This window comes from Symphalangus syndactylus, chromosome 15 (genome assembly GCF_028878055.3).
Source record: "Symphalangus syndactylus isolate Jambi chromosome 15, NHGRI_mSymSyn1-v2.1_pri, whole genome shotgun sequence".
NCBI classification, from domain to species: Eukaryota; Metazoa; Chordata; class Mammalia; order Primates; family Hylobatidae; genus Symphalangus; species Symphalangus syndactylus.
The window spans coordinates 101857294-101883133 of NC_072437.2; the positions used below are offsets into that span (position 1 = coordinate 101857294).

The 25840-nt window shown below is 40.5% G+C and overlaps 1 protein-coding gene across 2 annotated transcripts; it reads left to right on the top strand.

Annotated features, from left to right (window-relative positions):
• The first annotated feature begins 1870 nt into the window (after window positions 1-1870).
• On the top strand, window positions 1871-25840 carry SERTM1 (serine rich and transmembrane domain containing 1). Of its 2 annotated transcripts, none has more exons than XM_055244656.2 (2): window positions 1871-2116; window positions 22957-25840. In XM_055244656.2, exon 2 carries the CDS (start codon window positions 23136-23138, stop codon window positions 23457-23459), a length of 324 nt encoding a protein of 107 aa, XP_055100631.1. In that variant the 5' UTR covers window positions 1871-2116; window positions 22957-23135; the 3' UTR covers window positions 23460-25840. The 2 variants fall into 2 exon arrangements, with proteins under 2 accessions (XP_055100631.1, XP_055100632.1); XM_055244657.2 differs by lacking the exon at window positions 1871-2116 and adding an exon at window positions 3877-3929.

Here is a 25840-nt window from a genome sequence, read left to right on the forward strand (position 1 = left end):
CCTGTTTCTACTAAAAATACAAAAATTAGCTGGGCGTGATGGTGGGCACCTGTAATCCCAACTACTTGGGAGGCTGAGGTGGGAGAATTGCTTGAACCAGGGAGTTGGAGATTATAGTGAGCCAAGATCACACCACTGCACTCCAGCCTGGGCGACAGAGCAAGACTCCTCACAGAAGGATCACATCAGGCACAGAAGGATCCACAAAGAAAAGATTCACACCCACCCACAATTGCCCTGGAGAAGGAAGGGGAGAGACAAACAAACAAACATGTAGAGTATGAATGAACCAGACAATAGGGTTGGGGCCTAGGAATCTTATGCACAAAGAAATTTTGAGGACCACTGTTTTGAAGGTCAACAGTTCTAACTGCCCGCCTTATACACCTTAGTGTTTCACAAAGTGAGTTGTGAGAACAACCAGTGATATTCATAATGATTTTAGCATGGAAGACTTATGCCTTTATTTCATTGTGCATTAAAATATTAAATACAACTGGTATCTCACAAACCAATAATTTCATAGATATTATTGCTTATGATGAAGCCAAGTAAAAATCTAAGGTAAACTTTACTAAGTGCATAATGGAGCAGACTGTAAATGGATGTAAGATAACTCATGAGAGTGGCACATGAACAGGTGAAATTCAGGAAGCCAATCCAAGTGTGCCCAGAGGGAAGTGGTTCTCTGAATCTGCCCTCTTGACAACACAGCTCATTCCATCCTCCTGCATTTTACATCAGGCACAGAAGGATCCACACAGGAAAGATTCACACCCATCCACAATTGCCCTGGAGAAGGAAGGGGAGAGACAGAGAGCCTTTACTTATGTACCACGGAGCTTCAGAGTTAAGCCAGGTGCCCCTGCCTGTCTCTACGTGGAGAACAATTGAACATGGGTGGAAGTAGCAGGCTCCTAGGAGCCGGGCCCTGGTGGGCGGCAGTCTACGTGCATGTGTTGGTGGTCACTGAAACTTGGGTGGCCTGATTCTGTATTGTGCATGATTTGCTTTTCTGGCCACTAATAGGTCTCACGGTGAAGACAACAGAACCAGATGGAGTAGGGGCTCAAGGAACAGATAGCCACACCAACACTTCCCAGGGGTTCAGCTCTTTACAGGCCACAGAGCAACAGGATTGTTGAATGTCAGAGTGAAAGAGACCGCAGACACCAAGTGATCCAAGTCTCTCATTTTCCAGTTGAAAAACAGGAATACAGAGAGAGAGTCTTCTGGTCAAGGTAGCAGCACTGACTGGTAACTGAAGTTGGTCGGATCAGTTAAAGCCTCCTTTTCCAGAGTTCTGTTATGATATATGACTCTCTACGCCAGTTCCCTAGTAGAGACTCATGACTGACTGTCTCCCTGGCAATGACAGAGACGCCAATCCTATTCGATTCATTTGATGATTTGGTATAGGATTCAGAGGGGCACGCGGCGAAGACTGAGCGAGGGCTGTCTGTTGTGAAGCTCATCACAGAACGAGGCCATGCCCCACGCAACTCAGTCAGAGCTGGGCTTGCGATGATGCACCCAGAGTAGTTGTTTTGGTTGGGGGCTGCGAGGAACTCATAAAAGATGTAAGAGGAGGAGAAAGTTGGCAAGAAGTGGATGCTTTCATCTGCAGAGAAAGGCCCCTGAGCCCTAAAAAAACTGCCCTCCTCCCCACTCCCCCCACCCCCCCCCCACACACACACACTAAAGTTCACCCACTACACCTGCCTTCCCCAGATGGGGCTCCCTGCGCAACGCCTCCTCGTCCTCCGAGATTTTCCAACGGTGGCGCAAGCTCCTCCCTCGCCCGAGCTGGGCGCCGTGCTAGAGCCAAGCGCCCGCTAGAGCCGAGACTAGGGGGCGGCGAGGAGTGGGACCCGCTCGCGGCCATTGGTTGTGCGGCCAGGAGGGGCGGAGGGACGACGCGCGGGCTGTGCGGAGCCGGCAGCCCCGGTCCACTCCCGCTGCGCCCGCTGTCCGCCGTGCGCCCAGACTGCGCGCCGCGCGGCTGCGCCCACCATTCCCGAGGACGGCTTCGCGGGCGCGCATCGTCCAGACGGGAGCACCGCCCCACCGCGAGCGCAGGAGACCTGCTGGGGAAGTCGCGTGTCCTGACCCGCAGGTCAGTGAGGGAGACTTGCAGGGTCCCGAGCTCCAGGGGTGAACTTGCCCTACGCGGAGGGCGCCCCACTCCTTGCCTGGGGCGGCCTCGGGTCCTGGAGGCGAGCCGCCTCCCAGACTCTCGCCGAGATCTGGGCTCCCGGAGATCTGGCTCCTTTCTGAGAAACACCCCCAAATCTATCCCTTTTGAGGTGTCCTTACTGTCCCGAGAAGCAATCGCAGCCCGGCTCTCCGAGTCTCGGGGTGACTGCACGGGCTGCAGGAGGAGCCGCGAGGGGCCCTGAGCGCAATGTCCTTGGCCCCGGGATGACCTGCCTCGGTCCCAGACACTGGGAACCGGGAAGGTCTACCCTCGCTCTGCAAGGTGGATTCCTCCATGCAAGTGTAGACAGTTCTACACTTTGCAGACTGTGTGTCTAGGTGCATTCTGTTTGTTTTTGCCTTTGTGGTGTGTGGAGGGTTATTCTTGGGTTTGTTTTGCTCCTGTCTGATTTTCTAGGGTCATTTGCGTTCCTTCTCGGGAACGGGGACTCGCCATGCGCACACTGACAGCTGGCTTTGCACCTTAAGGCGCTGGAGAGTCTTTTCGCCCGTCTTCGGGTGGCCCTAAATCCGGGGAAGTTTTATGTAGCGCTGAACACTTGCGTTTCCCAGGGGTGTTTTCCCTAGCTCCCGGAAAACCAGTAGGTAACTGCGCCAGCGACCCTTCCCCTTTTCCCGGGTCTGATGAGACACTGGAATCCTGCCTTTCCCTGTCGAGGTGTGCGAATGATGGGCAAATTGCTTCAGTTCTGATTTAGGAAAGGGATATGTAATGTGCCCTCCTCCAGGGAGCAGAGGGATTCATTCACAGAAATATCTTGTTGAGGACCAGGATTGGGGCTATGCCTGCCCACTTTCCTGCACCAGATGCCCGGGCTCCATCGGACTAGGGTTTGATCTCAGACTCTAGAGACGGGGTCTGTTTGTTAATGTCCTTCATTTCCTCTCCCTGTTAATTTTTCTTCGGAAAATGTTCAGCTAAAGTATGTACTTCAGTGGTTCTTTGTGGTAAATGATGGGCTGCTATGGCTAGAGGACGTCTCAAAGCCATCGCATTTGGTACAGTCTGCACTACAGGTGCAAAGGGCGGGGAAACTGACAGCGTTACTGTCCTGGGGCGGACCCGCGGGACTACTCCCTAGGACGTTTCTCCTAGGTGCCTTCTCCTAGGTGCTTCCAGGATTCGTTGTTCAGACAACAGCCTAACAGGAAAAGAGGCACAAGTGACAGTCTTTTCTTAAAGGGTTTGTCTTTTAATGCAGTCTTGCGGAGCCCCATGCACCCTCTGAAAAAAACAATATTTAATTTGCTGAATTATACAACTAGCCTGGGTGTCTCAGCTTATTTGTGATCGTGCCCATAGAGGTTCTTAAATATCTTTTTGTAACTAAATTCTCTTCATTTTACTAAGTAGAGTAGTGTCTTTTCCCCCGCCACCACCACACTCAGAACACCGTTTTTAGTTGATCTGTAAAGCAAATTGCCTTTTAGAGGGCTTGTGAGTGAGGCTGCCTGGTCTCAGAGCCTCCCTCAGCCCGTGCCCTAGTCACCTTTAAATGCTGGACATCGTAGGGCCGCCGACGCATCTGTCAACCTCAGAAGTAATCTGGAAATATTGAGATCCAGCACGTGGGTGGGATATTCCATTTTTGTGTTTTGGCTTTGAGGGGCTTATTATTTTTGATTCCTCTATATAAGGCAAAGTGCTTTGAAGAGCTGAACGCACACATTTATTGTTCTCATTAAAGAAACCTAAAGAAACCTGTTGTAAGGTAAGATCGAGTCCATTCTCCCTTGCTATTAGTTCGTTCAGTTCAACAGATTTTACTAGATGTCTACGATGTGGACAAGCACATCAGGGGTTAAGAGATAAATAACTGTGTGATTGCATGTGGCATCAAATCCATGAGAGAGTTTATTTGCAGGTTTCCTGGGTTTCTTTTTCTTTTTTCTTGTTCTTCTTTAGTGAGGGCAGATGAAGAATGACAGAGCTGATTTGTAAGAATGACCAACCATACTAACCTTTAAGCAAACTTGGAGTTATACATTCATTATAAAAAAGAAAGTCTAACTCATAACAGGCAAAATTCTGAGTCAGCCTCTATGCTAGATCAAGTCTGAGCTCATTTGATGATCGTTCTTCTCTGGCTTACTCTTCTCCCTATACTTATATTACAACATTTTTGGGGGGTCCTTTTTTGTTTAAAGTTTGTGCAGTTTGTACGAGCATTTTTATACTTAATTAGTTATAATGAAGAAGGGAAAAATAAAATTATGGCTGAATTTTTGTGTTTTGTTCATCTGAGTTTTTAAAGTAGTGATTTAAGAATCTGAAAAAATACATTTCTGAATGGCCCTGGATGCCAGGCACTGTGTAGGTCCCACTTGCCTGGCTCCTGGTACCCATAAGCCATTCAGTAAATATTTGTTAAATGAAACTAAAAGCCAAAAAGTAGTGCTGCAGAAGAATGTTGTTTTCTTCAAATATCTACTTGTGGAGCCTATTATATTATATTAGTATATTAATACAAAGTATTATAGGCCTAATTTTTATAGATTTCATTATTGTTTATAATGAGAGCTAAAAACAATAATAATAAAACCTTTAAATTAGTTAATGGAATAGGGAACCCAACAAGGAAGAAGTTCAAGCTTTAAGCCCACGAGTTGGCAGGATTCCTTTTAGCCAACATATGTGCCTAGAGGATTCAAGCCAGAGGCTTAGATGAAGAAGTCCTTGGTATGCGTATGTGGCCCAACCTTTGATTTAGAATTCAGGAATTCCATCTGTGCATTCACTGGACATTTCAGGAGCCGGGCAACAGTCTACTGGGCCAAATTCTGTGGTCCCTTCTGTTCTGACTCTGATTTGTGGCAGATGTATCCCAAGGATACAGCGTCTTCATGCTCAGTCTCGTGACATAAAATGCGTCCTTCAAGAGTTCCTTATGGATATAGGAAATAGTCATTATTTACCCTTTACTAAGTTTGGAAATTTTTTTTTGAAAAAAAAAAGATAAAGATGTCTGAGCCGTCAAACAGCCGTACACACTTTAACATATCTCTAAGCATGAAGTAGCGTCATCCAGCCAAAACAGTGCCATATGACAAACCTCCACATTTCCTTCAGAAATGGGGTACGTCACTAATATTTTCTGAGTTCCTAACTTTTAAATTCCCATCTATTAAGCTATATTAAGACAGGAAATTAGTCAGTCTAGGTCTACAATTTGTACTTTGATTCTTGATATTGATATTGTTAATAGTGCAAGGGTCTGGAAAATGTATGCCTCTAATAATTGTTAAAAGGGTCACTTAAGAAGGTAACAGACCTGAATCCAACTTCTGATGGGAAGCAGAAGGATAGGTGGCTATAAGAATCAGTTTCAAATTAAGAGAGACTGGAAGATGACTGAAACCACAGTTAAAACACTAACTAACTTCATTCAGGGAACATTCAACAGATAGATTCACTTCCCATGGGAGGCCAATATAGCAGCTTTCCTGGTTAACTTGCTAGGGTAGTCTGGTGCTGATTAGAAGTACCTGGTAATCTATCAACTGTTGCCGGTTAAACTGCCTTGGTCCTTATTCACCTTCAATTTGCTTGTGACCAGGATTATATCAGAGGGATATACTGTTCTCATTTCTTAAGTAGAACATTGACAACATCCTGTAAAATGCAATGCTACCTCCAAGTACATTTAAGCCCTATTAGGAAGATTGACTTTCTGGCATCAGCCTGAAAGTCAAACTTTGAAAAAAAATGGTAGAAATGAACATTTCAAAGGTTTGTGTTAAGTATAGACAGTACAGAAAAAGAGGGGAGAAGGAGGAGGGGGAAGAGAAAAAACAAGTCCTGGGCTTAAAAACCAGCAGTATTTTCATGGCATGTGACATAATCAAATTTTAGTTCTATTTCTTAATGAAAATACCTTTATTATTTTTTCTGATGTTAATACACATTCTTTTTGTCAAAATATAGATAGAGAAATGCACAAAATAGAATGTTAACATGCCCCCATAATACTACCCTCTAACAAAAACATATGTTAACAGCTCGGTATATAACCTCTTGTTTTGTGTTGTTGTTTTTGCATCTAAAATATATGTGTGGATAATAGTAGTAGCAGTAGTAGTTGTTGTTTTACAAAAATGGAATCATAATATACACTATTCTGAAGGTTACTTTCTTGACTTAGTCATAGATGTTCAGCATCTTTTCATGTTAGAAAATATGGTCCTTTTTCACAGGAAGGGGAACAACACACACTGGGGCCTGTTGGGGTAGGGTGGTGGGAGGGAGCATCAGGGAAAATTAGCTAATGCATGCTGGGCTTAATACCTACGTGGTGGGATGATAGGTGAAACAAACCACCATGGCACATGTTTACTTATGTAACAAACCTACACATCATGCACATGTATCCTGGAACTTAAAATAAAATTTAAATATATATATATACAGCCCTTTTTAATATAAAAGGATCAAGAGACTCCACTGTGTGACTCTTCTGTCATTTATTTAACTAATCTTTGACTCATGGACATTTTAGTAGCTTCAATGTTTAGCTACAGAATGCATCTTTGTGCATGTACTTTTAAACTTGTCTGATTTTTTTCTCCATTGGATAAATTCTTAAAATGTATCATTTACACTGTTATCCTATAATGCTACCTAGTTTGTGTGAAAAGGGAAGCATTCAAATAGTTCATACAACAAGCAGTAGACCTTCCTCACTGTGACCCATTCTTCCCTATGCCTGGCACGTAATACTCTTTTCCTTAAAAAAATTTTTATTAGCAGTTAACATTCATATAGAAAAGTACACAGATCATAAAGACATATCATAAGATATCATAAAGACATAATTTATGTGTTCAATTTGACACACACATATAAATGGTACCAGGCTCAAAAAAAAAATTTACCAATGCATGTTGAGCATCCCTAATCCAAAAATCCAAAGTCTGAAATGTCCCAAAATCTAAACTTTTTGAGCATTGGCATGATGCCACAGTGCACAGTACTCTTTTCATCAAAAGGCAGCATGGCAGGCTGAGACTGAAAGCCTGCTGTTTGTTGTTGAACAGCTGATACGAGTATTCTTGAGATGCAACTGTACTGCTTAGTCAATTTTTTGTTTGTTTGTTTTGTTTTGTTTTTGTTTGTTTTTTGTTTTTGAGACGGAGTCTTGCTCTGTCACCCAGGCTGGACAGTGCAGTGGCGTGACCTCGGCTCACTGCAACACCTGTCTCCTGGGTTCAAGCGATTCTCCTGTCTCAGCCTCCTGAGTAGCTGGGATCACAGGTGCCTGCCACCACACCTGGCTAATTTTTGTATTTTTAGTAGAGACGGGGTTTCACCATGCTGGCCAGGCTGGTCTTGAACTCCTGACTTCAAGTGGTCCACCCGCCTAGGCCTCCCAAAGTGCTGGGATTACAGGTGTGACCCACCGCACCTGACCTGCTTAGTTACCCTTGAACACATTTTTTTCTGTGTATTAATGATGTCATATCTTTTAGTGTTAAGTATTTATGTGTGAATAAGTGTAAGAAAATAATTGCTATGAGTAGCGTATAAATTCAGTCAGGAATTATGGTGATACCAAATAACCACAAATTGTACACATGGGTGGCTAAGATAGTGACACTTTTGCTTTCTGATGGTTCAACGCACACAACTTTGTTTCATGCAAAAAAAAATTAAACATATTGTATAAAATTACCTTCAGCCTATGTGTGTAAGATGTATATGAAACATAAATGAATTTTGTGTTTAGACTTGGATCCCATCCCCAAGATATCTCATGTATATTCAAATATTCCAAAATCCAAAAAAAATTCAAACTCAGAAACACTACTGTTTTTGATACTGGACTACTGGTCCAGAGCATTTTGGATAAGGGATACTCAATCTCTACCCTCTGCCATTCTCAAGGCAAACCTGTCATTCTAACAACTACTCATGGGAAAGTCCTTGGTGAGCCTGGATGCTAGTCTCAGACCTTCAGAAAGACTCCTTGCCAACAAAATGGGTCTAGTTCAATGGAATGAGTTTCCAAGATCTCTGTTCAAGTGTCGTCTTATTATCCCTGTTGGTTTTTGTTTTACATTTTTCCACTGAACTCTCTGCTTGGCACATATTTTGATTCATATGATGAAAAACCTCTGGATTAAAGCAAATTAACTTCTTTTTTGTCTGCCTTCCTCTTGTTAGCCACTCGGCTCAGCTCTGAGTATAGAGTGGATTTAGGGTTGGAAAGGGGTGCTGCGCCCTCAATTTGTGGTCTCTTTCACTAGCTGGAGTTCCTACTTCATATCCTTTTTCAAAAACAAGTGACATATAAACAATGACCTTCAAACTTCACTTAAATTTTGGGGGCGTCATTTTCCTGATTGCTAAAGACTTGTAGCTCTCTGATTCTATGAAAATTTTTTTCTTTTGTTGTTATTGCTGCTTGTGTGGTTTTTAGTTTTCGATGGTTTTTCTTTGTTGTTGCTGTTGTTGTTTTGTTTGTTTGTTTGTTTCTGGTTTTGAGATGGAGTCTTGCTCTGTTGACAGGCTGGAGCGCAGTGGTGTGATCTCTGCTCACTACACCTCCGCCTCCCGGGTTCAAGCGATTCTCCTGTTTTTTAATAGGGGAAAGTGAAGATTGAGAGGGACTATAAAGGAAAACAAAAGAATAAATCAGGTACCTAGTACCTGATACATATTTGCAGTTAGTTGTACGATGAATGAAAAAAGAGAATATTTGCTTCTCTTGTGCTCATCTGTTTTCATTCCTCTTATTATTTTCCTAAGAAGCTGAGGTTTTTGGATTAGTTCCCTGGCATACTGCTGGTAAGGAGATTGCTGCTCACATCACCATGGCTATGATCTGCGTCAAGTACTACTCGAAGCACAGTCCATGCACCAGCGCCCATTTGAATTATTACTTATTCGTCATGAGATACAGAACTCGTGCCAGAATATAAATCAAATAAGGCACTAGGCATACTTTTTAGTTTAGCTATTTCCTTTCTTTCTTTTTCTTCTTTTGTAGCAAGACTTTCTTGATGAAGGAAGCACTGTATTTGTTGCAGGTTCCTCATCTCACAGGGACCTGTAACCAACATGTCACTGAGGGAGCCAGGTGGCTGCTTTGAGTAGCCCAGATCTCCAAAGCAGCACTTTGTAGTCAAATTGAAAATTTTATAAAAATGTAAATATTTTCTTTTTCTGTGCCGATTTGCTATTGAATTTTTTGAGCTGTTTTTGTTTCATTTTGGTTTGGTTTGGTTTAGCATTGAGATGGAGTAACTAACAATCCTATGGTATGTGATATTCCTGAATGTAGTGAATTACAATAAGCTTCCCCTACAATGATCATGAAGTATTTTCCTTGACCCTTTTTATTTCCACAGATGAGCACAGTGTCATAGGTTGTGATGATAAAGGACTTGTAATTGTCAAAAGATGGAATTATCATGGAGTTTAACTTAAGAAATTCTTTTAAAAATGCATTCTGGTTCATATTCAGCCAGAGCTTCATCGTCTCACTATGGTAAACTCTCTTGATTTTTATTGTGCCCTTCAGAATACATTTGTTACAACCCTCCAGCTTGTTCACAAGAATGTATTTCAGTATTTCCAACACACTCTTCCATCCTTTCCTCAATTATCCTGGTGAACAGTTGACCAAATAAAATCTTAGCTTTCTTACACATCGTTGAAAGACACAATTGGTTGATTTTTAAAAGTATGGGCAGAGTTTGCCCTGGAACCAGAAACTATTAATTTTATTGCCATAACTGAAACACTTCTAAAATTTAGAGAGGGTTCATCATCATTATTCTTTACTGTTGATGCTTACACCCTTTGAGTAATCTTTATGATTTTATACAAGATCATTTATTCATTTGTTAAATAAATTTTCTTTTGCCTGTAAAGACAGAATAAACATGAGCTATCTCTCCAAGAAGCTTCAACTTTCTTTATTCCCTTATTCTTTCATTCATGCAGCCATCTAACAAATGCTGATTGATCATCTTTATGCCACATTCTGTACTAGTCTGTGGATATAAGATAAGTGAATTGTTATTTCTTTATTCTATGACTTCCCAGTTTGTTAAAGCAGATAGGTAAATAAATATAGTAAGTATAATAAAATGTGAGAAATGCTAGTGTAGAAAGGTACAGAAAGTATGCTGAGAATGCAGAGGAGGGAGCCAGAAATTTGCACAGAGAAAGTAGGTAGGGATTTCTATTAGGTGAATAATAAGCAGATGAGACAGAGGATGGATGGCTTGATAGAGACCTGCAGTGAATAAATTGGGTTTGGGTTCAAGTTAGGGAGAGGATATGTACACATATAAGGATTAAACATAAGTATTTTTTTAACTGGGGAATTGAAAACAGCATGTTATGCCTGGAACACGAATCTTAGGTACAATGGTATAAACGAGACTGGAAAAGTAGCCTGTGGTCAGATCGTAAGGGGCAGACCATATAAGAGAAGTCTTAGATTTCTCACTGTAGTTGGCAACTATACAAATTATAGATGCATTAGACTCATGCACATGATGATAATATTCTACCCCTTCCTGTACATTGTTAAGAAATATTTGTTCAATGTATGATTGAATGCAACAAATACTATAGTTTTTCTTTTTCTTCTTTCTTTCTTTTCTTTCTTTCTTTCTTTCCTTTCTCTCTCCCTTCCTTCCTTCCTTCCTTCCTTCCTTCCTTCCTTCCTTCCTTCCTCCCTCCCTCCCTCCCTCCCTCTCCTTCCTTCCTTCCTTCCTTCCTTCCTTCCTTCCTTCCTTCCTTCCTTCCTTCCTTCTTTCCTTCTTTTGATGGATTCTCACACTGTTGCCCGGCCTGGAGTGCAATGGCGTGATCTCCGCTCATTGCAACCTCCGCCTCCTGGGTTCAAGTGATTCTCCTGCCTCAGCCTCCCAAGTAGCTAGTTTTTCTTAACCAAAAGCAATACCACTGACCCTTGTACAATGAGTTGTTTTTTCCACTGGGAGTCATGAGTTAGTCTTAATATCCTTATGGCCTCCCACCGGTTCCCATTTGAAACCATTTGGCTTGTTTAAGTGACAGCTGATCAGGATTATCCTTATACAGTAGGAGCTCATCATATTTGAGCTTGTTAAGGAACATGTCTTTGGCACTACCAGTAGCTAAATCTCATGTCCTTAAACCTAACGCTTCTATGAAATTAAAGCTAACCAAAACAGCCTTTAAAACCTTCTTTCTCACCAGTGCCAAAAGAGAGTTTTAATATATTACATACACAATTCATACAACTCTGTTATTCATAATTTGACTTATTTATGGTCAAATTCTTACAGACCCATAATAAACTCTGCCATCAAAATATAGTGAGACCTTATGTTAGTTAGTAGAAGGAGAATGATGCTACAGTAACAAATAAGCCCCAAATCTCAGTGGCTTAAAACAACAAAAGTTTATTAATGTTGACATAAGTGTCACTGGGGCCAGCAAGGGGTGAAGATACTCACTGTGGTCACTCAAGGATGCAGACTGATAGACATTGGCAGGTACTTACACCATTACACAATAATTGCAGCAGAGGGGAAGGGTATGGCAAATCTCACACTAGGTCTTACATTTTCTATCCAGAAGGGACATGTCACCTTTCATACATTTCATTGGTCAAAATAAGTCATACAGTCACCCTAAATTCAGAGGGGGTGGGAACATGAAATCCTATGACAGGCCTACGAGAAAGGACATCAGAAACATTTCGTGAACAACACTAGTGACTACAAGTCTCAAATACATTCCTCCTCAACCCACAGCTTCCCCAGAGAGAAGGAATGGAATGAACATACAGTTTGGAGACGGAGAGATGTAGATTTGAATTCCAGCCCTGCCTCTAAGTGGTTGGGTGAGCTTGGACAAGTCTTTAAATTCTCTGAGCTTGCGGGGCTCAGTGGCTTACGCCTGTAATCCCAGCACTTTGGGAGGCTGAGGCAGGCATATTTCCTGAGCTCAGGAGTTTGAGACCACCCTGGGCAACATGGTGAAACCCCGTCTCTACTAAAATACAAAAATTAGCCAGACGTGGTGGTGGGTGCCTCTACTCCCAGATACTGAGGAGGCTGAGGCATGAGAATCGCTTGAACCCAGGAGGCAGACGTTGCGGTGAGCTGAGATCACACCACTGCACTCCAGCCTGGGAGACAGAGCAAGACTCTGTCAAAAAAAAAAAAATTCTCTGAGCTTTAATTTTCTCATTTGCTAAAAAAGATGATGGGAGATAATACTAACTGACTTAATGAGTTGTGGCGATTAAAGAAAACACACATACATATACAGACACACATCCAAAATTGGTACGTGCTTTTATTTGATAAATACTAGCAGCCATCATTTATGTTACCCTTGTTCTTTTTTCTCAAACTGATTTGTCTGCACATTCTTTCTCCTCCACAAGCATCCTGGGTTTGCCTTCCTCTGCCAGTCATGCTCTGAAGACAGACTGCTACTCCTCAATGACTTGGGGATGCCCTCACTACCTCTTTCCTCTCTCCTGTACCTCCCGTCACTCTTCTGCCATGATGTGTCCCTGCATCCCAGCTCACACTATTGAAACAAAAAAGAACTGATACTAGATGTAAGAATAGTGAATAATGGGTGACAGTGTAGGCTATTTCTACAAGTGAATTAAAAATGCAGAGCTCACAGCCTCTAAAAGTAAGGTGAAGAGCTCAGCCTTGATAAAGGACAGTCAAAGTCAGTTAAATCTTGTATTGAAGATTATCCATAATTTCCTTGAGTGAAAACATATTTATTTATATTTTTAAAAGAATGTGTAACTATTTTCTATAGGTCACTACTTTGGCAGTCTGTTTTCCACAGATAATTCCTAATTATTTTTCAGTTTCACCTTCTTACATTTTCAAGTTGGAATACGCTCTGGGAGAATTTGAGCCTACACTCGTCTATTGCTTCCATATTGCCTTTGACAGGCTCTGGTGTTGAATTGTTATCTAAAATGACAACAGGCTGCTGAAGACTTGATTTCCACCCACACTTGATAGCCTGCCATATCATTTTGTTCCATGTTATGAGGAACATGTAGACATTTTCTTTATTAACCAGACTTTTGAGTTCGCTGTGCCGCCTGTGAGAAAAAGAGAAAGCATTGGCAGGCTCGGCCGCTGTGTTCACACTGAGGATTAGCAGGACCACGGGAATCCCACAGGGGAAGGTGCTTTCCTGATGAAGGACACAACGTCCTCTTTCTGTTTTCTCCCTTCCCAGGTGTCCTTGGAAATCCAGGTAGATGAGTAATTTCACAGCCATGAGAGAGCACTTAGTCTCCTTGTATAGATCGTGTTTTATGTAACCTCTGCCTAATACCAGATTCATCTGGCACTGACAATTTCAGGTCCCTACCTGTATCCTCAGTCATATGATTGGTGATGACTGGGGAAAAGCACTATTCATATCAATGTTTCCTATTTTTTAAAATTGCAGCTGCATTTTGCCATGACTGGCTTCAATTTCTGAACGGTTCATTGGCCCCTATGACAAAAGACTCTGCCCTGGACTGTAAGTGAGTTCATGGGATCAAGTTTAGACTCTTGCTACACTAGAGAACTCACCCAAACCAAGGTGATTAAGGAGGTGGTTGCTAGTTATAAGAGTTGTAAGGAGTGTGAGCTTTTTTCTCTGTGGAACTTGCTATTTGCAGCCTCTTTCACTTAGCTGCCCAAGTGAAGTCTCTACTTCTGTTTAGTTTATCTGCGCTTCTGTTTCCTGAAGTCCCTACTTTGAACCTGGAACACGTTGGCTATTGTGGGTTCTCCCTGATCTTCTCACAGATCACCTACTCATTGGTCCTCATTAGAAAACTGCTAGTCCCAAGCTTTGACTGGGTATTTAAACTGCAGGAGAGATATCCTTGGCTGCCTCTGAAGATGACTGATGATGTAAGATGCACATAACAGGATTACTTGCTCCTGGAGGCCCAGATGAGATTCAGTCCAGTGGGTGGTGGCAGGAGTAGAGTTGTGAATAAGGCTTACTAGTGAGTCACCATTCTTGGTCTTCAGGCAGCCTCTCCCACCACCATAGGCACAGTTTCCTGGTCATATTCAGCTCCCTCTAGTTCATCCTCTGATGCTTCACTGCAAGTGTTTGTGGCTTACTGGGCATCATGAGCTGATGGTAGCAGCAAGTAGCTGAGCTTTTCTAATGCCCACAGAAGAATCTGGCTTCTATTATTGTATTTCCTTAGAAGCTTCTAACATTTTGGCTGACTTAGCGCATATTTTTCGAAGCATATTTTCTTGAGTTCCTTGGGACAAATTATTTTCTTCCTCAACTTGTATGTTAAAAATTTCTAAAACTGTTGAAAAGTTGCAAGAATAATAACAATAAATACCTATATACCTGTCAACTAGATTAACCAGTTGTTAACATTTTGACACATTTGTTTTATGTATGTATGTATGTATATGCGTATGTGTGTGTACTTTTTTTGCTATTTTGGCTGAACCACTTGAGGGTTAGTTGCTGATAATATGAAGCTTTATGGCTAGATATTTTAATATGCATTTCCTAAGAGCAAGAACATTCTCCTATGCTACAACTAGGAAATTTAATATTGGTATAATTATCTAATGTACAGTCTATATTCAAATTTCCCCAGTGGTCCTAATAATGTGCTTTATAACAAAGCTGGTTTTTTTTTAATTGATCCAAGATCCACCAAGGATCTTACATTGAGGATTCTTGTGAGGGAAGAAATCTTGAAGTCTGAATCCTACTTTTTTTTCTCTGAGTATTCAGCTGACTACTAAACAATATAATATGGCCAAAACTGGATATATCCAAAACTTAGCCTGCCTAAGCTGCCAATTAATAGGCATTATTCTTTTTAAATAGCCATTTTACTGTTGAAAGCATTATCATACTTTGACTGTCAGCCATAGAGGACTGGAAGAATGAGATAATTTATTTGGCAAAATTCATATGTATATGTTATGCCAAACACTTGGCTAATATCTGGATGAGATGGGCAATTTACAGACTATGTAATCAACTAGGGTTCTATCTGTAGTTGTGTTATGAGAAACAATGGTTCATTAATTCAAGGAAATGGGAATTAAAAATGTCATTAAGTGAAAGACTCTGTTAGCTTGAATTCCTATTGGGAAATGCAAGACACATAACATTTATGCATATTTGTGATGTTCTAATCCATTTTTAGGGAATAGGATATTATATAAAGCACCCTAGTTTAAACAAATGCATGACTACCATTGTCAATAGAGATAGATATAAATAGTGACCTGTGTAATTATTTTGCTAATGCTGAAATTTTTTTTCAGACAAGTGGATCCAAAATCTACCAATGATCTTGCATTACATTGAGGGGAAAAGTATCTCCTTAATGGGGAATCTTTACATTTTTTTTTCAAATTGTGCCTATACACGTGATCTTATGGATAGATAATGGTTGTTATTCCTTGTTGTATTCTTATATGCAAAAATAGAGAACTTGATACATTGGTTAGTTTACATTGCTCTCTTTCTATGCATCAAGCTTCAACTATCAAGATATTTTAAGTGGCAAAGAAGTTTGGGGTCTATGTTATAGAGTGAATAAAATATTTACTGCATATCCATTCTTATAAATTAAAAATACACACACACACACAACAACAACAACAACAACAATAAGACACTTACAGGAACAGAGACCAACAAAAAGGTTCTCATTAAACTTGTTAGCCTGGATGCCTGTGACAGATGGAATTTCAAGTTCTTCCCTGCTCTCTTAGGACAGTTTTAGAGGCCCACAAAGGCCCCTGAGGCCTGAGAATACCTAGTAGTTTACATGCAAAGGATTAAAAAAAAAAAAAAAAAGCTCTGGCTGACTCATTCCAGGGATTTGTGACAATCACAAATTTATTTTTCAAGCACAAAATCTTTCCAAATATCACTCTCTATATAGAGACTGTTATGAACATTTTCTGATTGGACAAAAATACATATATTGGATACAAATTATTTTACTATAGAGACAAAATGAGACACAAAAGAAAAGGAATAAGCACCATTCCATTGTCCTAGCATGGCATGGTTTTATGAGAGTTCTATTTTATTTCATGTATTTTATTTTTTTAGACAGGGTCTCACTCTGTCACCCTGGCTGGAATGCAGTGGCACGATCATGGCTCACTGTAGCCTTGACCTCCCAGGCTCAAGCAATGCTCCCACCTCAGCCTCCAAGTAACTGGGACTACAGGCACATGCTATCATGCCTGCATAATTTTCGTATTTTTTGTAGAGATAGGTTTTCTTCATGTTGCCCAGGCTGGTCTTGAACTCCTGGGCTCAAGCGATCCTCCTGCCTCAGCCTCCCAAAGTGTTGGGATTACAGGCATAAGTCACCATGCCCAGCCCGAGAATTTTCTGAAAGGTTGTCCAGTTTTGCTAAAAATAAGCAAGACTTTTTACTTTACTAATGCCATGATTTAACCAATTTTAGCTGCTCTGAGATTAAAAGATGTTTTTCTTAATATACTTCTAAAATATTGGAAATGATCAGAGCAGGATGGGGGGAAAGAATTGATCCCAAAAGCTCTCATTTAAAATGCTGTAACATCTTGAAAAGCCAATCTTGTTTTTACCTTCTTTCTTCCCATTGATTCATTATGATCTTGCTTATGATCTTCAAGTCATTATTTCTCTGGCTGTTGGCTTTTTCTTTCAATCAAGTGTATAGCCAATGACCTTTTCTCCTGCTCTCTAAAAGTGGCTTTCATCATTCTGCTACTTCTTAACCAGTTCGTGTTTTCTTCAACCCGCAGGTTACTCCTTTTCTTGTTTTGATTTAGGCCAATTATGCTAGCCAAGATGGGTCCAGTCTTCCTGAAGTGCAGGAAGTCTACTCCTGGTCTTTTGTAAACATCATAAAAGAATCATGAAAATACTATGCCTGGACCTGGTTTTGTACTTGACCGTTTTATCTAGAAAATTACCCATTTAGCTATATATTTTATTCTAAGAGAGTATCTTTTTAAATAGTTATTCTTGCTAAGGCAGTGATTTGGCTATAAAATCCTCCCATGGATGTAAACATACTAGAAATTTTATTAAGAATAATAGTTACATCCGGGCGTGGTGGCTCATGACTGTGGCTCCCAGCAGTTTGGGAGGCTGAGATGGGCAGATCACCTGAGGTCAGGAGTTTGAGACTAGCCTGGCCAACAAGACGAAACCCCATCTCTACCAAAATACAAAAATTAGCCGGGCATGGTGGCAGGTGCCTGTAATCCCCGCCTCTAGGGAGGCTGAGGCAGGAGCATCGCTTAAACCCGGGAGGTAGAGGTTGCAGTGAGCCGAGATCATGCCACTGCACTCCAGCCTGGGAGACAGAGTGAGACTCTGTCTCAAAATAATAATAATAGTTTGATTTCCTCCAGAAAAACAAAGCTAAATAAATGCAAGGGACTTATACCTATAATTACTTTTGAGACTGTATGAATGAGGTAGATGATCAAAACGTTAAGTTCATATCCTTTTTTGAAAGATTCTCCTGTGGTTTTTTTTTTTTAGCTTCCCTCAATCAACTCTGTTTTATATATCAAGAAAGATATATTATGAATATTCTGAGAATTATACCTTATGTAGATAACTAATTTTTAAAGAATTAGTGCAAAATAAGTTCTCTAAAGTGAAAATATTCTGAGTATAATTTATATTTATTTTTCTTTTTGCTGAGGAAATATTTTACAAAGCCTAAGAGTAATCCAGGTAGACAAAAACCATCACTAAGGGAGAGATGGAGAGACTGGGCTGAACCCAAAGCAACCTAATGGCCTGCCCTGGAATTGATTCTTAAAATAAGTCACTGATACCAAGCTATTAGTTTGTCATTTCTATAATTTTTATCCACCAAAGTACTATGAAAAAATTCTGAGTGTATTTTCTGATCGCTCATTTAGATTAAAAAGTAAATTAAAAAGACTGTTCATTTTTATCTTTTGTCTCACATCACCCAATGGACGATTCAAAATCTCCGTCTCCCCGCCTTTCTTCACATAACATGGCCCTCTAATTCAATGTTCTCAATGTGCGATAGCAGATAGATGCAGTTTATTTCCTTAACGTGGCTTTGGTTTTTATCATGCCAATTGAAGGACTCATAATGAGAGTTCACACAAAACTCTACTCTCCCAAAGCATTGTACTGATAAGTAAAGGCGGTTCTCAAATAGGCAACTCTATGGATGGCTGAGTCAGCTTTGAGTAAGGGTAGCACATAAGATAGTAAACTTTATTTCTATTACTGCAAGGCCCAGGGGTAAATGTTTGCCTTTGAAAGCAAGTGAAGATTTACATTTAGAGAAGGGTGGTGGGAAGTGTGTATTGCCAGCAGTAATCTTCTCTCAGCTAGCAGGACCTAAAAGGCCACTAAGGAGAGAGAAAGCATTAAAAGAGAAGATAATCATGCAAAGGGTAAAGGAATGGCTGCAAGGTCTTATATAAAACATGCATTTTCTAAGTAGAATGAAAAACAGCTTTGCTCAGATGTGATAAGTTCCCTTCTGGATTCTGGAAATATTCGTTTTTAGGTGTTCTACAGAGGAAAAGATCTAATACATCATCTGAAACCATGAATTCCATTCGGCTATCAAATCTTCCTTTTGTGTACTGGGAAAAGCATTTTATTACGTTGTGTTAATACTTTATGGCCACTTTCCTCATGGTTTTGAGAGGATCACCTTTTGGAGTATGACAGCAGAACCTGATAATGATGGAACATTGATATGGCATCTAACAGCCAGGCCACTCTTTAAATATAAAGTCCGCAAGGGAACAAAGCAGCTTGTCCCAGTTTTCCACAACAACAACAAAAACCTTTCAAATAGTCGTTATTCACACAGAAATGTATTCGAATAACGGTCATGAAATTTAAAATTGCTGTGCCATATTTGAGGCTGACTGGTAGCCTGAGTTTCACAAACCATTGTGTCGTAGAAGTCAAGGATGTGGCGCAGGCTGTGCCCATGCGCTGACTGCCATGGGTCCTGCAATGCTTATGTGAGAGCACTCAGAGATGAGAGCTGGTCAACTCTTCTTCATTTATGGAGAATGAAGGTACGTGCTAGAGAGTATGTTTTTCTTCTTCCCAAACATTATAGTCCTCATAATCCTTCCGTGGGAAGGAAGTTCTTTAAAAGGGGTCCCCGGGCTGTGGTGCTAAATGACTTGGAACCAGAGACCCCAGGTGTGCGCTGTCTATGTTGTCATTCCATTTCCCACCCGACTGGGCACATGGTGAGAGACTGCACATCCCTCCTTCCTCATTTCACTAGGGGCCTGCTTTTTTGTAGATTTCTTTCCAGCCCAGGCTTTTATTCCAAGAGACAAAGGGAAAGCTGGTTGACCATGAGCTAAAACATTTCCACAGGTCTTCATTTATAATGTTGTGATCCAACTGTCTCATTTTCCTTTCTCAAAAATCACCTTCTGAGGACAGTGATTCTGAGCGGAAAAAAAGCATCAAAATCCCCGTATGGCTTTAGGTGTCACCTGAATTGAGAGTCTGCTGGCGCTGCCCCGAGACAGGTCAAGGCTATGCATTTAAGATGAAGTCTCTTTCTTCTTTTCCTCAAACCTTATCTGTTTGGGAGCAACAGCCCAAGAAGCATCATCTTGAAACACACTCATTTGATTTCATTTCCGCAATGCAACCTCCAGCCTCATTCCACACTGTCACAATGCCTAAACACATACAGGCTGGGTCACCCTGAGCATTATACAGCTACTGTTAAATAAAACCAGAGAGAAAGAAGATATTCCAGTTTAAAACTTCAATAAGGAAATGAGAATTAACATCCAAATTAAAATTCTTTCTAACAGTGCACACACTCTGTTGTTTCAGAGTATGAAATGAAATTTGTGTAGCTGTGATTTTAAATTAAGAAGTACCCTGGAAATGGTATTAAATCAATGATATTTGGGGGGAATACTTAAGGAAGAAGATATTCAGTTGTGAAATGTCAAATAAGGACACAAGGTTTCATTTCCTTGTTTTCTCCTATTCTTCCAAGGCCACTTAAAAGATCAGATGCTTTGACCAAACCTTCTGAGCCTCATTTCCTATAAACTCTCTTGTCAACAGTTGAGACTCATGGTGGGGTTTTGGTCTGAAACAAGGCAATCTTCAGGAAGTAAAAACCTACTCTTAGAATATTTACCCTGTAAAATTATATTAACAAGAGGTCTGGTAGCCAGCTGTGAGCTTTACCAACTGAATTGCTGATACCAGAGTGACATTGCCTGTGCCTCCAGCCCCACCCCTGGAAAATGATACAGACTTGGGTAGCAGAGAAGGTAGCTTTAGAAAAATCAGCCAACTTCAGCTGCACCTGTCAAAACCCTAGGACTAAGAGAGACCTTGAAAGTTCCTCTAGACTTTCTAGAAGGAACTATCTATCTACTGGTACTTTACTTGGGATGGCCTTTTATGATTTTCTAAGTATGATTATGGAAAATGTTATCACATCTTAACTCAAGACCTCCTGGAGAAATAGGAAAGGTAGGCATCACTGCTGTGCAAATGAGAAAAATAAAAGATCGGGACTAAACTGTGGGCTTGCCCAAAGTAAATGGCAGATAGGAACTAATTATCCAAAGCATAATTTTTCTCTTCCTACCACAGTTGAGAAAACCAAGAACACAGTTCAGACATGGATTCTAGTCACTTTTCTGTCACTGTCTAGCTATGTACCCTGAGTAAATCGTGATGTCTTTGCATGTCAGTTTTCTCATCTCCAAAACGGGAATAATTCCTCCTTTACCTGCCCTGCAAAGTAGTCATGAGGAACACACAAGATGCATAGTCTTTGCCTTATCTGCCCATGCAGAAAAGAAATTATGTTTACATTTGATCCTTCCTACCAAAACATTAGAGAAACTGAAACCAGATGTTATAGAGGGTGAGGGTGGGGAGAAGCCAAAAGCCCTTGCTTGTCTTCTAATTAGACATGTGACTTTTGTCAACTCAATTAGCTTCTTTATTTCTCTATTTCCTCTGCTACACTTAGGAGGTTGTACTTGAACATTTTAAATAGTTTTTCCCATCCAATCTGTGAGGCTTCTATCCTAGTTTTCTTTTCTATGCTACCTCTACGACTCTTTGCTATATTCCCCAAAGATGAACGGCTGGAACATTTATGTGCTGTAAAAAAGCTAGGTATTGCCAAAACGGTGTAACACATTTGCAGTCCCACTGCGATTCTTCTTCTTCTTCTTTTTTTTTTTTTTTTTTCTTAAGGTTGGTTAGGAACCTGTAGCAGCCTAATGGAATTAAAATCACCAGGCAATGCAAAATGAGGAGTAGGAGTCAAATTATTTTAGGAACTACTAAGACACCATCCCTAGCCTACTCATGAACTCACTAGGACTCATTAGACTGCCCGTCTCCCAACAGGGACAGCCCTCTCTGAAGTGTCCCCACCTTAACAAGGATCATTAGTGCTGTTCAGCTCCAGCCACAGTGGCAAATGTCAACCCCTCCAAGAATCAGCTGCTTAATTAGATTTGGAGAACAGAAGGAAAAGGCAAGTTCTCCAGGGAAAATGCAGGGCAGAGTTTAGGAAGAGAAAGCTAGAGGCAGAGTGAATGTTTTCCTGTTAGTTTTGCACCACAGTGGAAGCAAGATTTAGAAATGTACAGCAAAATTATCTAGAGCCATACAGAGCTAGGAAGAGCATCTTTTCTGGACTAGAAAAAAGACTTATCTATCAGGAGGCATCCTCTTGTCTCACAGCCTGAACACAGTGAAGAGCTTTTCTTTGCACCTGGCTAAGAAGAAATGGTCCCCCCTCCACACCCCTTAAAACACAATACCCTACACCCACCCATCCACCAAGTCCCATTATCTCCCACCACACACTAAAGTCATTTTTTTCTCCAATGCTTTACAGTTCAGCATACCTCCATGTCTATTATGTTGGTCCGTGCATAACACCCTGGGAAGATGAAGCAGGTGTTGGACCATTTTACAGATAAGAAAAGTGATGCTCAGAAAACGTAGGTAATTTGCCCAGTTTCCCAAAGACAATGGAGAACTCAGGCCTCAAACCTAAGTCTCTTGACAGCCAACCTGATACTCTCTCTACCATTCAGAGAGAATCTAACCTTTGTTCTTCTAAACGAATCTAAAGTTTTTAAATTAAATGCCTAAAGCATGTAAAACAAAGTACCTAGGTACATTTAAGGAAAAGAGTTACATAGAAATGGCACCTGATTTCAAGGAGATAGAATTTTCATAAACAAGTCAGCATCTTACAAACATTCGATAAAAAGCACACTCACATGTGCAGTGATTTTCCAAAGTGTGCTAGAGGGATTTACTGGTCAGGAATTATGCTAATGAGCTGGTGAATGTATGGAATTAATTTTCTGGGGGAGGTTTGGAACTAGTTTTCTGTGTTCTCATCTCAGAGTGTATACTTGGAGCATCTATTGAAATCACAGCAGATGGAGCACATCATAAATGTATTTTCCCTTTTATTTTATCTTCAGTGCCTTGTAGAAACATAGCACCTAGGGTACTGTAGACAGAAAATAAAAGTTCATTTTTATATCATCATTTGTAATATAAAGACATAAACATGACTGATTCCTAGGGGAGTTATATCATCTTGTTTCCTCCATACTGAGTTTTCTAATTAATCCTTACTGAAATAAAACCTAAAAATGAAATTTAAATGTGATTTTTCTGAAGAATGCACTGAGTTGCTTTTTTTTTTTCAGTCTCAATGCACACCTGATACCTGCTGCCTCTGAGAAACAAGAAGTTTTGTTGTGCTGATTTAACAGCCTGTGAATTCTGCAAACACGATCGTGAAAAAATGCCAGTCTGTCCTGTGTAAGCCCTGTGTGAAGTTTTGACTTTAATCTATTAAAAGATCACTCCTTCACCCTCCATAAAGATGTCTGAACCTGACACTTCCTCAGGATTTTCGGGAAGTGTGGAGAATGGAACTTTTCTTGAACTGTTTCCCACATCCCTGTCCACGTCAGTGGACCCATCCTCAGGCCACCTGTCAAACGTCTACATCTATGTGTCCATATTCCTCAGCCTTTTAGCGTTTCTGCTTCTGCTTTTAATCATTGCCCTCCAGAGGCTCAAAAATATCATCTCCTCCAGTTCCTCCTACCCAGAGTATCCAAGCGACGCTGGAAGTTCTTTCACAAATTTGGAAGTCTGCAGCATTTCCTCTCAGAGGTCCACTTTTTCAAACCTTTCATCCTGAGGAAAATGGAAGAGTCCTTGAGTGTGGCAGCAGTTTTGACATCCCCCTATGGAAGTGTCGCGTGAAGCATTGCCTCAGGAAAAAAAATGACCCTTTCGGTGTAGACCTGCTTCTCCTTCTCGTTTTTCTCTGATTTCTTTTCTGATCATGATGCTTTTCATTTGGGGATGGAGACACCGATGTTGGTGGAAATGTGTGCAAACCCCAAGGTGCAGAATTTCACACAAATGGCTTGATGAATCTAGACTGGGCTTCTTCGGGTAGGTCAGTTCATTCCACTTTGTTGGGCGCCGTAGACTCATCTGAGGTGGCCCCTCCGTGGATGCTGGACGTGGACTCTTGCATTTCGTTTCTTTTACAAAACCGTGAAATCAGCTGAGCCTGCAGAAACTGCAAAATCAAGTCTGACCTACGCAGAAGTTATTTTCCATATTTAAAAGATAAAGTGGAGACACCAAATTTAAAAAGGAAGAGTCAATTTAGATTTAATGTATAACATTTCTAAAACTGAGGGTAAACATATGCTAAATATTTTCTTTAACTTCAGTTTAACAAGTGAAAATCACACTTATTGATGAATGTAAGTCATTTGGAAAAGTTTTGGAAGAGTTTACATTTTAATAGCAAGACAAACATGCATTATGATGGAGCTTGTAATGTATTTCTGCCTCCTGGAGTTTTATTTTGTTTTTCTGCTTATGTTTTAGTCATAATGCCCCAAAGTTGTGGAATTTTTGTGATTAATTGCTGTTACTAGTACTAAGAGAAGCACCAGAAGAGATGCCAAGAAGTTTTTATATGGATAATTTCCCTCAGTGAGAATTAAGCATATGGAAAATATTCATTTAGTTGTATTTTATACAGTAATAACTCTTAGCTGTTGTGTAAGTTCCTTAATTCAGTTTCATAGTCTTTATAATTTTAGTGCAGAATTATATTAAGCCTCCAAGATGTCTGATATTTGTTCACTCACATTAGGTTGCCAAACTTAGAAACTAAATTGCAAATATATGTGTTATTATATACTCCACGAATGTTGCGTCTCTGATCATTAGTTTTTGTATGTTAACATAATACTCTACATTAGGATTTCAGGATGTGAGTTTGTATTAACAATTGTAGGCACTCAAGTTGTGTAGCTGCTGGGAGCTTTAGGGATCCTAGGAGTTGCTGTGCTGAAGGCAGCAGAGTATGTCTGAACTCGGCAGGCGGTTGGCAGGGGCTGTCTGTGAAATTAGGCACACATGTGAGCTCAGACATGGAATGTGGAGGAACTCAAGCTGCCCCTAAAAACAAAACAATCAACTTGCAGCTCCTTAAGAGTAAGAATTTTAATTTAATTTTGAAAATAAATGGCCCACAGGGTAAACACTGAACTTACCCAACCTACAGGAGGCCACTGCATCAACATGACACGGTCTTCCCATGGCAACCGAATCATTCCTTGTTCAAAACATTTCATCATCTTAAGCAGTGGGGCTTCAACACACCCTTTGGTTAGATTGTGCAGTCAGCACTCTCCAGTGATGAGAATCGGGGAAAGAATCCACTATTTGTACAGGGTTTATCTTTATCATTCTAAAATGCTGAGTGAGTAGAGGTCTGGGAATGAAAATCAGGAGTCTGCTTCTTCTTTTAATTCATAAGCCTCACTTAAATCAGACCACATTTAACTACTTATATATCAAAAACGTCCCCAAACACCATAAGACCAGCACAGAGTTGCTGCCCTAAAATGTATAATTAGTGAAAAATTTACCTCTGCTTCCATTTAAAGCATGGCAGTGGGTTGGGTGTCATTATGTAGTATAAAAACTGGACTAGATAAACTGCTATTTTAGAGCATTATTAGCATTCTCTGAATATATGTATATATACTCACATACGCCCAATTAAAAGTCATGTGAAAGCTACACAGGATTACAGAGGCATCTATATTATCACTTTTGCTCTTTGACTAATCCTATGCTGTTTTGGTTGTAGAGAGAAAAAAGGACATGGGTGAAGTGATTTTTTTTTTTTTTAAATAAAAGGACAAATTTGCCACACAACAGAACAATCTGAGTATGATCTGTCCTCAGGGTATCTTTATATCCTTTCCTTGTGAAAGAGATATAAAGACTTCTGACAGCAAAACTACTTTAAAAATCAAATCAAATCAAATCCACAAGCACACTCCCATTCCGCCCCTGCCGCAGTGGTTCTTGCTCTCAACGTTTAGTAGAGAAATTAAGAGCCACATTCAAAGATGGAAAATAAGATTTGTCATTAGAAGCTTGGCAAGGTAACAGATTGTACAACTTGAGATGAATTACGTTGTTTAAGAAGTTCAGAAAGGTTGGAAGATGGGTTTATAAATAAAGAAGTGGAGTCCATTGAAA